The 14,151-nt window shown below is 38.5% G+C and overlaps 1 protein-coding gene across 1 annotated transcript; it reads left to right on the top strand.

Annotated features, from left to right (window-relative positions):
- Nucleotides 1–7,066: 7,066 nt before the first annotated feature.
- Nucleotides 7,067–11,361, top strand: LOC125223265 (peptidyl-tRNA hydrolase ICT1, mitochondrial-like). Its single transcript, XM_048126334.1, has 7 exons — nt 7,067–7,394; nt 9,256–9,312; nt 9,381–9,466; nt 10,453–10,517; nt 10,597–10,660; nt 10,791–10,861; nt 11,161–11,361. The coding sequence occupies exons 1-7, from the start codon at nt 7,166–7,168 to the stop codon at nt 11,225–11,227; spliced, it is 639 nt and encodes a 212-aa protein (XP_047982291.1). The 5' UTR covers nt 7,067–7,165; the 3' UTR covers nt 11,228–11,361.
- The last annotated feature ends 2,790 nt before the right edge of the window (nt 11,362–14,151 follow it).

Genomic DNA, 14,151 nt, shown 5'->3' with positions numbered 1-14,151 from the left:
GCGGTTCCGGTTCGTCAAAATCATGAACCGTAACCGGCCCGGATACCGGTTATCCGGTTCCGGTTTAACCGCCGGTTACCGCCGGTTCCGGTTCCGGTTACTAACCGCCGGTTTTTCACCGGTTCCGGCGGTTCCGGTTCGATTTTTTTTTTTTTTTAAATCTTAGAGTTATAACTTTTATTGCAATTCTATAGTAAAATCCAAAGAGAATCGATAACGATAAATAATTGCAATTTTATTGATTTGAAACTTTGAATGTAAATTTCTACAATACAATATTACAATTACAAGTTACAAAATACAACAATACTACAACTATACACTTGAATTTAAAATTTAAATACAAAATTACAATTTAAAAAAAACATATTAAAAGTAAAGTTGAAACAATTAGAAAAAAAAAGAAAAAAAAGGAAAAGGACTTGAGCTCAACTTAAATTTAAAATTTAAGTTGAGGTGCCTACGTATCCTTAATGCTCAATTGCATTGAGGAATCAAAGTCCACGTAGTTCTCTTACCTTGCTTACCTTGTTGGTTGGCGGTTGACGACGGTTGGCCTTCATTCTCCACCTTCATCCTCGGTGTCGGTGAAGGTTTCCTCACTCTCTTCACGAGCATCCCAATCTGGTTCTTGCGCTCTCCTTGCAGCTTTTCCCCAATCATCAAGTAACATCACGGCTTCCATATTTCTCGCGGAGAGTTTGCTTCTTCTCACGTCCAAGACACATGCTCCAACACTGAAAGCGGACTCGACGGCTACAGTGGAAGCCGGGACTGCAAAGATCTCCTTAGCCATTGACGCAAGTATGGGATAATCTTTCTCGTGTGTTCCCCACCACTCTAGGACGTCGATTTGGGCGGGTGTAGGACCTGCATCACTAAAAGTATGGTGGCGTGCTTCCAAATAAAAATCTAACTCGCTTACCGATCCCATTGAGGTGGACCTTGAACTTGAGCTTGTGCCGTAGCCGTATAAGTCGGCTAATTGTGATTGAGCATCGGGGTCATCATAAGCAAAACCAAAACCGCCGTATTGCTGCGGTTGAGGAGCATGTTGTGTACGTGGATGAATTTGGTGGGTACGGTTATACTTTTCTTCATATTCGGCAAAGAGAGTATGCAAACTACTTTCAAATTGAGCTTGAACAAGTGATCTATCAGGAATGGTTAGTTCAAAAACTCTCGAGGTTTCATTATCATCAAAAGGCAAATTTTGAAGTGGACTAAGATCAATAGAACGCAAATTTTGATAATAGAAATCTAAGATCTTAGTTGTGCCAGCTAATTTCCATTTCGGATCCAAGCACTTAGCAATTAAAAACACAGTTGGAATTTCACTAAAATACTTCAACCATTTTTCAATCATATAAAATAAAACACACATTAACTCACGAGATCTAGCATTTTTCATGCATGTTTTAAAACCAAGTGCTATATACATGCAATGCTCTAACACACGAACAGATGTGCAATAGTAAACACCCGATAATTCAACGGTAGCACTTTTGAAAGCTTTGAACAATTGACATAAACTCATGCTTTGGTCCCAACAATTAGGCGTAAGAACTATATCACCATAGGGATTAGTTCTAAAAAAATCGCACAAAGCATCTCTATGCTCCAAAGTAGAATTGAGGCAATCATATGTAGAGTTCCATCTAGTAGACACATCCATTATAAAGGTTGTATACCTGATGTTCCTGTTACGGCAATATTTTTTCCAAGCCTTGCCAAGCTTGAAATGGATCGCTCTAACTGCATTTCTAATAGGATCAACATGCTTTTTGCCATAAAGAAAGCGCATCTTGTACACATAAGTTCAAAATATGACATACACATCTTTGATGAAAATACTTACCATCGATAATCGGAGAGCACGCATCAATCAAGTCGCTAATACTTGCAGTATTAGCAGTTGCATTATCAAAAGCAATAGAAAACACCTTATTGCATAATTGATATTCATTCAAAACTTGAATAATTAAAAAAGTAATTGCATTTGCAGTGTGTGGTGTAGGAAAATCTCTAAAAGCAATTAAACGTTTGTTCAAAGACCAACTATTGTCCATAAAGTGAACCGTAATTCCCATGTATGCATGCTTTTGGAAAGCGTATCATCCATATATCATAGCAAATATTCACTTTGTGTCCCAAGTTACTCAAATATCGTGATAAATCTTTTTTCATTTCATTATATTGATTTTTGGTAGATCGTTGAATACTAGTTCTAGGTAGTCTTTTTGAGTTCAAATTATAACACTCTTTCATCGAATCTTCATAATCTTGATTATCATAAATACCAAAAGGAAGATGATGCATGGCAGCAAATTTAGCCATAACGTCAGTAGTATGCTTATGATCATATCTTAAAAGAGCGGAGGACGGCGTACCTGTTTGAGACGAACCGGAGGCGGAGCCATGGGCACTCGCACTTTGGAAGTTGAGTTGGGTTTGGCTAGCGGTATGCCCATATAGTTCGGGATGAATCGTCTGCATGTGACGGATGAGAGAGCCATATCCCCCGGACTTCTTGAATTTGTATTTTTTGGTGCAGTAGTTACAATATGCCATAAAAATTACCGACACTTCATTAGCGGAAGAAACTATTGGGACCTTTTTGAAATGTTTCACAAATATATCAGATTTATATTTAGTTTTTTCTCCGCGGCCGTCTTGTGAAGGGGGGGCATTTCCTCATTTTCGTGGTCACCACCGTCACTGTCCTCATTATCATCGTTCAGATTAACATTAACATCATCAATATCGTAATCATCGACCGAGATGTAATTATCAGCATCGGATTCGGCGCCAACCGCGCCATGACCACCCAATTGGGATAGTGCAATGGCTGCAGCTGCACGACGATCTTCTTCCATCTACAAATAGTATACGTAGTATGTACGAATTAGAATTTAGAAGATGATGAACATAGAAAAATCATGAACTCAAACTTATTAAGTTATGACTTTATGTATAAAAAAAATAATATGCAAAATATTTTATAACTTACTTTGTTTTAAAAACAAGATAAACCTCCTCCAAAATTTCTCGACAGATGCGATTTTTCGACGGGGGAGATTGATCTTCCCTTCCTTTGCCCCGTCAATACCACCACCACAAGAAGAAGACAATTTTTTTATAGTAATGTATTAACAAGTCCAACTATTTGACGGGCTCAAAAGCGACAATTTGCAAGGAAGAACAACCCTACTTTTCAGGGCAAGCCTCCCTATAAATAGAAGGTCACATGAAGGAAGGAGCATCGATCCATCTATCTTTCAAGCAAATCATCCATTCATGCTCCATAATCCACCTACCAACATAAGCTCACTTAGAAACCGCTCTCGGAAGTCTTAGCTTTGAGGCGGAGGCCAGCTCTTCAACTCTCGTTCCTCGCCACCAGTCATGATCACTTGAAGCCGACCGAGTTCCACCAGAAATTATCCACCGTCTACTCTTCCAGCCGTTTAGTAGCCAGAAACTGTTTCATCGCCCAAGTGGCAAAAACAATCTTTACTTACTTTCTTAGTTTAATTTCACATTTCGTTTTTAGCTTGTTGTATCTTGTTAGAACTTAAATCTTCAACTGTTTTCGAAGTCTTTTGTCACGATCCAAACATTTGCTATGGAAGTTGCCTCTCTTTTGTTCTCTTTGATCGTCGTTACATTTCATTCTGCCTAGTTTAGATTTCTGTTGTTTACGTTTAATTTCCAAGTATTGAGCATGTTTTCGTTTGCGTAGGCTAGATCTGAGTTTGTTAGCTAGCCTTTCGAGTTTTCTTTGTTCCGATCTAAGGTTTAATGCATGAGTTTTTCACTTTACGTTGATGTCGTCACCTTGCATGTAGGAGTAATCTGGTTTATTAGCTGTTAATCTTTGAGTTTAAGCTTTTTAAGTTATGGATCTAATGTGTGAAGTTGTTAATCTAAGTTCATCCATGGAGTTTGTGTTCATCTGAATTTTATGCATACTTGTTGAAGAAAACAACATCACAATCCACCTTTTCTTGGACCATTTTACTTTTCAACCACATTTTGCTTTTGTCCTTCCACTTTTGTCAGATTTTCTGCTAACATGCGTCATCCAGTTCGTTAGGATATTCACCCCAGCTTTTGTTTAACTACTTTTAGTAAACTTCTATATTTTACATGCACTCCAGAAGAATATCTTTTCTCTCTCATATGTCCACCTCACCCAGATATCATATAACCACACCAGTCAGTAGAGTCTAAGTCCATCTTTAGCTTTCGTCTAGGTAGAATCTCAACACAAGCATGGTAGCTAACCAACCATTCCAGAGTGTCACATAGTCTAGAGCTGCAACCATCATTCCTCGTGGGATTCGACCCTTACTCTCACTATACTAGGCAGTAGAAGTGAGTTGAGGAAATTTCTTGATACCAGGTTTTTAGGTCTTCGATCCAGCGATAGGTCTTCGATCCAGCGACACGACTAGGTTAGGAGTCACCTCATGATCAGTTGAACACACGTTCCATAACACAACCCGAGACCTAACACACCCTTTCCTGTACATCAATTATAAATTATTGGGATGAAGTCAATCAATGAACAATAATTGTATTCTTTTTGTATATTGTGCCTACCAAGCAAAAGGAGACAATGAAACTGTCATTTCATTCAAATCCTCATTTCATTCTCACTTCATTTCATCCCCTCCCTAACTCATCCCATCGTACAAACAATGACCTAAGGAGTCGTTTGGTTATTAAGTTTCAGCCATATTGGAATGATTATATGCACGAAACCTAGTGTTTGGTTACTTACATATGTTATATGTTGGCTCGTTAGAATCAAGGCCTGCACTGTTCACATTATTTTCAGCAGATAAGTATCTACATTTTGGTGCGTTTATTTGTTGTCATCGACCGTTGAGTCTAATAAACTCCTTTTTTGTCCCAATTGCCCTTCCTCATTTTGTTATTTTGAATTTGAGCACAACTCAAAGACAAACCTTCGTCGCATAACACATGCATCATAGAAGAAAGAGCTGCACATTATAGGCGATGAAATTTTCGTCAAGGAGAATCGATTGGTGTCGCGCAAGTACTTTTGGGATTTTAACCTATATTGTGAAAACGTGGATGTATTTGTTGGATTTGGTTGAGTCATCTGTCGGGTCTAGTTGTGAAAAATTGATCTTGTACGGGTCTTTTGTTACAATGTGAGAAATAGTTATGATTTGTGTATAGGCGATCTTCGGTCATTATTTGTTTGGACATGTGACCATTTTTTTCGGTTATTACTAGAGTTTATTTGTAGAGTTGGTTGTAGTGGGTAAATTTGGGGATTAAATTTAATTTTTGTTTTTTTTTTTGTGTTGGATTCATCAATCAATTTCGTTGCTATTGTTCAGTCAGCATACCAATTTTAATAAGGAGGTGTGGTGCATGATTTACAGATTTCTTTTGTTAATCACTCGTATTCTTTGTATAAATTTTGTTTATGCAGTCAATTGATCCTTCTAATTGTATTCCCTTTTATGTTGATGGCCCCCGTCCATTTCGTTTATCCACTGCTATTTACCACATGATAGAAGATATAGTGCATCTCTTACATATGCAATCGCTAATCATTTCGTACTTACATTTGAAAAGAAGAACACAATTTGGATGGTGTACGAGGCAGCGTCTGATTATGTATATGGTGTCTCCACATGTGAAGCATATCAATTAGTGACATAGACTGTTTTGTTAACCTACATAAGGATAAGAATTCATTTGGTCCGCTCAATGAACCACTCACGTTGACAAATGCCAACTCAGTGGTCCGCTCACTTGACACCGCAAGCACGCAGTTTTTGTAGAATAACCATTTCTCTCATTTAAATTCTATTTGTATAATTGGATTTTACTCAAAAAAAGATTATATTTGAAGTTAGAGAACATATAGTAGGATTATACTAGGAAAGACCTGCTGTTTTATACTCCATCCGTCCCACAAAAGATGTCACACTTTCCTTTTTAGTTTGTCCCACGAAAGATGTCACATTTCCCTTTTTGGAGAAAGTTCTCTCTCACATGAATATAAAAATTATATTTTCTCTCTCCATTTAACACACAAAACAAAACCTCATAAAATCTCGTGTCGTCCCACAAGTGTGACATCTTTTGTGGAACGGAGGGAGTACATGTTTTAGGCTTATTTCGTTAAGGAAGATGAAGATTGTTGGTAGTTAGATTCAGAGTAGCATCGTCACTTGTTTTTGCAGCTTTTCAGTCGTACCTTTCTGTTTTGGGAAAATAGTCTCCACTGCATGTTTCTTTCCTGTCTAGCTGTTTAGGGAAGTCCGTTTACCAGATCTAGTAAGTTTAGTTGCTGAGTTCTAATTGCTGCTTGATTTCTGTTTACGATGAATGTGCATGTTGTCTTTTCCGTTTCCCAGGTCTAGTTGTTAGAATAGATAATTTTGTTGTTCCCAAGTCTAGTAATTTAAATTCTCAACCCTTAGTTGCGTGGCAGCAGCCAACCCCTTTCCAAGTCCTCTAGATTCCGACTCGCGTCCTATCCTTCTCTATGGAACCGATCCTTTGCTTACCTATACTAATCATTAGTGTAGCGGGTTGAAGTTTTTGAGAGTTGTCTGAGAGCGAGTCCAACGACCAGAGTCTTTCCGGTATGAGATCTCCTAGACCCTGTGATCTAGTGAATCCTCTTGACATGGAGATTGTGAATTATTGAACATGTACTGTGCTCTCAGCCTAACCATCAGTTATCCTAACTTCTACTTCCGACATAGAGATGTGAATTGATATTGTTCTTAGTTTAGTATATGATATTTTATTTTTAGCTATTCCAGTTGTTAATCCTAGTTTTAGTTTAGTTTTGATAATGTGGTGGTTCTCGATCTGTGGGGTTTTGGACTCAAGTTACTTTTGGGCTTGGTTCATATTTTAAACTAATAGTATATTTTTATTTTATTTATGGATTTAGGAAGCCTTAAGCCCCCGCTCACACCCGGTGTTTTTAAAAAAATAAAAACAAAAAGAAGGAAGACATAGGTATTAGGCTAACCAGGCCCTCTTGGTATTATTGGGCCAAGTAAACCATTTTGTTCTGCCCTCAAATTCCAATTGCGTTCATTTTCACTTGTAGAACAGAAGTTCACTTCCCGTATTCTCGACAACTGAAATTCGTGACTTGGTAATGGCAGCATTGCTTAGAGCGAGAGATGGCAAGGCAATATTGGCTCCATCAGTTCGCCTCCTTCGCCCGCCGTTGACGCCACTGGATTGCGGTGGCGCGCAGCGTCGCGCCTCCACCAAATCCGGCAAATCTTCGCCGCGCCTTGTGGAGGTTCAGCGGCTCTTGTATCAGGCGGAGGAGCGTTACAAGCCTTCTGGAGGCGTCGAGCCTATCCCCAGAGTAACGCTCGGTAATTTTTATCCCCTGCTGTTATTTATTGAGTTTCAGTGAGAAATATTTTTCGTTTTGGTTAGGGATTTATTTATGAATTCGAATAAATTTTTGTTGATCAGTTAACGGTTCAAAGATCAGCTGTCTGAGGTTTAATAATTTTGATATAGTGGGTGTTTGATGTTAATGAATTATAGCGGTGAAATTGCTATTGATTTGAAGTTGCATCTGTAGTAGTTGGAATTTCAATGAAATGCTTATAAAAAAATTACCAGTAGATTACTACTAAATAGTCATAAGATTGCATGGAAAGATATCATTGGTTCGGTAATGCTAGTATTTTGGTTAATTTGAGAAGAAAGCAGGCTAAGACTACTCGGAAAAGTAAGACCGTGTAAGGATCTTTGGTGCACAATTAAGGTCATGGCTCATAGGAGTTTATATTTATAATAGATCCCATTGCTTTTGCACTTTATGTCGTGTTAAACAATTCATTTTCCTAATCTAAATATGACTTATAATAATCCTCATTATGGCTTTGATTCAACAGAAAGCATTGTTTGAATGAAGCCAATAAGGCTTAGTTGAGCCATAGTGTGCTTCTTAGCATATGTTCCTGGGATAAATTTCCAATATGTAGCCTTCAGCAACCATAGAATCATTCAAAGCATATATCAATGGCCCTTCCATCCTAGTGTTCTGTTCTTATGCTCAATGTCAAAGTTGTTTCCCTGTGACAGAAATTACTCAGTAATGGTCAATGCATGTTCCAGTTTCTCAGCAACTTCCTACATTGACATCAATGTTATTATTTTTCTTATTTAAGTACAATAAGTTATCAATTGAAATATCATCTACAGGTTACTAATTAGTAGAGCTATATGCTATTGGGTTCATCATAGTTTTTATGTCCTTATTTTTCATTCATTTATAGAATCATAGTGTACCACCATAAGCCCTGACAGAGCCTCTCAGTGATGTTAGATAATTATTTTACCAGTGGATATAACCATGATGATCAGTATTACACAATGATCCAATGGGCATATCCTACTATGCTCCAGCACAAAAATTCTGATCTGTGTTATGTTGATGTCACTTGTGTTTCAAATTTTATCTGGACCTTCTGAGTTAAAAATCTCTGAAGTGTCCTACTATGCATTGTTGACATTTTGGAATATGGAATTTTATTTTCTTAAACCTACTATTTATATTGCACTATCTCGTATTGATAAATGAATTATTTTTGCTATTTGAGATAGTCTATGTATGTTTATTTGTTGATGAAATGTTATAAGTACTGTTGAGCTCTATTGCATCGTGATGATTGACCATGCAAAACAACTGTCCTACAGAACAGCTCGCACTTGAATGTTTCATTTGAAGTTAAGCACAAGTTCTTGAATAAAAAGATTGGTTAAATGGAATAGAACAACCTTAAACAAGGTCCTCAGGCACAATCTCTCCTGCCTTTCTAATAAATACTACCATAGCTGGCACATGCAAGAGCCCTTGGGCTTCAACCAACTAAAGGAACTCTATAATAGTAAAACTTAAGGAAAGAAAAACAAGCTAATCTGGTGGCTGCTTTCCTCGAAATTGATAAACCTGGATAGGAACTAGGAAGTATATGTTCTATCAGTTTTTGTATCTTATTTTGTGAGTATACCTCTTTATCCCTTCTACTTTTTTTGATTTGGGAATACTGATGGTGTCTAGAAATGTTGTACATGTTTGTCCCTGACCACTCTAATTGTCTTTTCCTTATAAATTTTCTGAATTCTTAAACTTTCAGCTAGGACGCTTATGCAATTGATGTTTTTTGTTTATAGTGATGAATGGCTATAATGAGGTTAGATAATTTTCAATTTTCCTTGCAGACCATGTTAAAATAAGCTATGCAAACAGGGGTGGGGGAGGGCAAGGCTTCAACAAAGGTGTGTTACCTCAGTTTTATCCATGCCTAGTCAGGTACTTATATGCACTAATTACATTTCTACATCAGCGGTAAACACAAAGGTGGACATGCGGTTCAATGTGAAAACTGCAGAATGGTTGGATGAAAAAGTGAGAGAAAGGATCATGCAAATGGTGCGTTATGACTTTATTTTCCCCTTTTCCTTGTGCTTTTACTTTATGTTTTCTTGAGTTAATTCTTTATTTCTTGCAACTCTCCTTAGTGTGGTAAAGTTCAAATAGATTGTGCCTTTGTGTATGTGCAGTTATCTTAGTGCCAAACTGTTTAGAAGTGCTCTGTGATGATAATTTATACCACTAACTAAGTCTGCTGCTTTCAACCATGGATTTTGTGATTCCTTATCCTTATTTGAAGGACAGGTGGTTTATGCTTCTTTGTCTCAAGCTCACCTTGTAGAAGCCAATAAACTTTTGCTTACCGCTTGACTGTTAAAATTGGGGCGTCATGCCCTCTCAAGTCTCAATTAATGAGTCTTCACTCCATCATTCGCCTAGCTTCACGATGACTAGACGAACCAACCAAATAAGTTTAGTATAATTTTGAATTATTTTCTAGGTTTTAGTTTTAGATTTCATTTTAATTGTTAATGGTTCCAATATACATACGCATATTTAAGACTCGGAAATTAATATAGTAAAATGTTAAACTTGTAGCAATAATTTCTTTTTTGAAAGTCAACAATGAGAAGTTATGTACTCCCTCCATCCCACTCATGATGACCCAGTTTCCATTTTGGTTTGTTCCAACTAAGATGATCCATTACTAAAAATAGAAATACATTTATCTCTTACTTTTTTCTCTCCACTTGACACATAAAATAAAGTTGCATAAAATCCTGCGCCGCCCAATGAAGGGGTCATCTTCCTTGGGGGCGGAGGGAGTCTTTGTTTTAGGCTTAGAGTTAGAGTCAAGTTCATCTCATGTATCTAAGGGGTATGTATCCAAAATTCCAAATTATTAATAACCATAGATTTGAAGTCTGTACATGAGACTTTGTAGCATGGATTCTTAAAATTGCTTGTGATGGAAATCTCCATATATTAATGTTTCTATTTTGGTCATGGTATTGTTGTTTCCTAATTTCTGATGTCATTGGCAGGAGAAGCACCGGATCAACAAAGATGGGGAGATTGTAATTTCTTCAAAGAAGAGTAAAGCTCAAAAGTTAATATCTGTGACTACTTTATCATGCGTTATCTATTTCAATTTATGCTAGAAGTTAATGTCTTGTTTTTTGCTGTAGGAGCAACGCTGAAGATGCCATTGCAAAACTACAGGTATTCAGTTACCAAAAGAAGAAATTACAGGTACGTCTGGATTAAACAAATCACTCTGTTTTTGTTAACTACGGAAGGCTGGAGTTAGTATCTGGTGTTAAATGCTTTATGAGCGAAATTGTTTATGGTATCACTGATCGTTTGTACATGAATGAGACAGGCAATCATTGATGCTGCTTCATATGCCCCAGTACCTCCTTCAAAAGAGACGCTAAAAAAGATTGCCGAGTTGTAAGAAACTCATATTTTCAAATAGAAACTCTCTCTATCTCTCTCCGGTAGATGAAAGATAGATGATATTGTTTGTTTTCATTTTTTAACACTAGCAGATTTTTTTTTTGTGGAAATTTTTGGGTCAGTTTGCTCTTCATTTTGCCTTTTTCTTCTTTTTCCCCTCATTTCATTTGGCTTATTTTTTTGCTGAGCACTTCCATCACCTTGTGTATTATATGAATATTGAGCCGAAGCTTGTAATAAACAAAAAAATTGAGTCGAAGATATGTGTTGACGTTCCGTTTCTTGCCTATTAGGTCCACTCTTGCCGAGCAAAAACGCGTAGAGAAGGAGAAAGCCCAATTGCAAAAGAAACTGCTGTGAAGAGGAAACAGGAAAGCGCAGTTGGTTACTGATCCTAAAACCTAAAGCTTAGTGAAATATGACAACATATTTCTTTCATGATATTTCTGTTGCTTTTCTACTTAAGCTGGGTAAACAATCAACCGTTGTCGCTATCATTTATCTCTAGGATTTTGATTCTTGAAAATATGATTCCCCCAAAAAGCCCCGGGGAAGTGTTCGGTTTTTTTGTAAATTATATCGTACTTCCCCGATCCAGGGGAAACCACTTGGGTCATGGGGTTTGGAATTTTCCTTTAAACCCCCTTCCCTTATTGCAAAACACTTTTTCCCCCCTTACAAAAACCCCCAACTCACCGATTTTTAAAAGGGTTAAAAATAAGGAAGAGGATCGGTCCCATGAGATTTTTGGGGGAAGAAACATGCAAAAGTCGGGCACCTTTTGGTTTCCCCAAAAAAATTTTTTTGGGGAAAATTTAACTACTGGGGCCGGGGGGATTTTTAAAGTCCTATTTTAACAAAACCCAGGCAAAAAAAAACATAAAATGAGACGATAAACAAAAACGACTCAAGATCACCTTTCCTAAACAAACTGCACCTATAAATAACTTCCTAAATTTAACCTAAAAAAAGAAAAGACAAATTGGGGGGATCATTTCCCAAATTGGAATAAAAAAATTTTTAAAAAAATTAACTAATTCAAGGCTTAACCAACAATTAACTTCATCTTCTAAGGATTCTTGATCATGAAATGCGAGGAAAATAAGGTATGAAACGAAGTTGATAAAAAACCATTAAACTACGAAACTCGGTTAAAAAAGTTTACATTATGGGGAAAAACGAAAAAAAAAAACAAACATCAAAAACCATGCAGAAAAGACAGTCCAAAAAATTTTGGACGCTTCATCCGGGACCAAGCCATCCACAAACTACGGAACCCCCTCCCCGATCCAAAAATTTAAAACCCAAACGATCAACTATGATCTCCCACCTTCCCAAAAAACTGATCACCGAAAGCATCAAAGTAGACGGGAAAAAAACAATGACAAGAAACGAAACCATAGGGAATTCCATAGCAAATTGGTGAAATAAGGAAATTTAACAAAATCGGGGAAACTTAAAACGGAAAAATCAAATAAATAAATTGGGAAAAGTTTTATCTTCGCCTCCCGTGAGAGGTGAAACCGGCTTTCCCGATAAACCCGGAAGTCCCCCTTTCCCCCTTTGGGGGGGAGAGCAAAAAGAAAAATAAAGCGATGATGGATGATCTCTTCGTAGGGTTTGCTCTTATTTAAAAGTGGAGCCTAGATTTTTCCCTTTTAACCCCATTCGCCTTTTCTTAGATGCTCCTTTCGAAATTCTTTTTTTTTTCACTTTCTCTCCACTTCCTTCCCCATTTTTTCCTTCCGGGATCGCTTTTCTCCCCGGCTTACAAAACCTTTTTTGGGAAATTAAAAATTTTAACCCCAACCCAATATAAATTAGTCTTATAAAACCCCCAAACCATACTTTTCCAAGTATAAAGAAAAAAGAAAAAAAAATGGGGAATTTTTAATGCATGGTTATTTGACCCAAAACCCAAAAAAACACCAAAACCCGACATCTATTGACAAAAAAAGAAAAAAATAAACCAAGAAAACAAAAAAATAATAATTAGCCGGGTTTTAAACCCTCCCCAAAGTTTAAAGGGCAATTAGTCACACTCTCCAAATCCTCCCCCCCCCGTCCCCTAGTCGATTTTCAGTTGGTGGATATTTGCCCTTTCTGTTGTTTGGGTTCATCGATTTTCATTTCTCACCGGGGTGTTGGGGGTCAATCACTCTAAATTATTTTTCGAGCCTTGGTTATGAAATTTCTCCTTCTCTTCCTTTCTTATTTTTCTTTTTTTTTTGCCTGGTTCGTCAACTCCATACCTCCTTGTTTTCCTAGACTTCGTCCGGCTGCCTCTCATTTTCTGGACTTCGTAGCCAGGAACTTTTGATATCTTGTGCTTGGCCATATACTCTAAAACAATTGACCCCGAGAACCTTGTTGATGACGTACCACGTAGTATTGTTAGAGATCGCAGGAATTTTGTGTTGATAAATCGGGAAGTACCACCAGACGCCATCGAGAACAAACTCCTCAACCGAGAGGAAGAGGAGACGTGTCACAACCCATTCCGCATCCTCCTGCCCTCCGCCTCCGCCGCCTCCCGGTCGTCGAAATACGTGAAACTATTCTTGACGAAAAGCCTTTGTGTTTGATGGATTAGGGCTTAGGCAAAGTGAAGATCTTGGATCCGGGCAATAGAGCGCATCTTGTAGATTTTGAGATCAACGATAGAGAATGCATGAGTTGTGTGACCCGTCGGTGACTAGGCCAGTAGACTTTTGGTGGGATGCGAACGAACATGCCGCGAGACCCAGTAGAGGCGATGACGTGGGAAGGTTTCAACACGGAAATATGCAACAAGTATGTGCCAAGAGCATATCGGAAAGCAAAGGCATCGGAGTTCCACAATCGACACAAGGACGCACATAGCGGTGACCCGGTACGATTGGCGCTCAACGGCATGACACGGTGCACGCCCCGATCGAGTGAGCAGAGCCCGAGAAGGCTATCCAGGAGCAAGTTCCATTGAGGACTAAAACCCGAGATAAGAATGTCGTTGGCCAGGCGAGGGAGACTCCACGAGCGTTAGCACTTGCGCTAGATGCGGCGGCCCGATGCCCACAAGGAGGGAGAACAACGCCGTCTTTACCCCGCGCACTCTGGAAGCGGAAGTGGGATGAGCCCTAGAGCCGCACGATGGAGACGGCACCGGTCGAGCCCCGGCATCGATCCGTACGAAGGAGGAGACGTACGTCCTGACGGAGAGGGACCTACGGAACGGGGGCACCACGGTACGTGTGTGCTCTAAGTACCCGTTTCGGATGCGTGCGAGACGTGATCAAGTGCTACAC

The sequence above is a fragment of the Salvia hispanica genome, chromosome 4, assembly GCF_023119035.1.
Source record: "Salvia hispanica cultivar TCC Black 2014 chromosome 4, UniMelb_Shisp_WGS_1.0, whole genome shotgun sequence".
Lineage (NCBI taxonomy): Eukaryota > Viridiplantae > Streptophyta > Magnoliopsida > Lamiales > Lamiaceae > Salvia > Salvia hispanica.
Note: the sequence above shows the minus strand (reverse complement) of the source record. Positions and strands in the feature narration are given on the sequence as shown.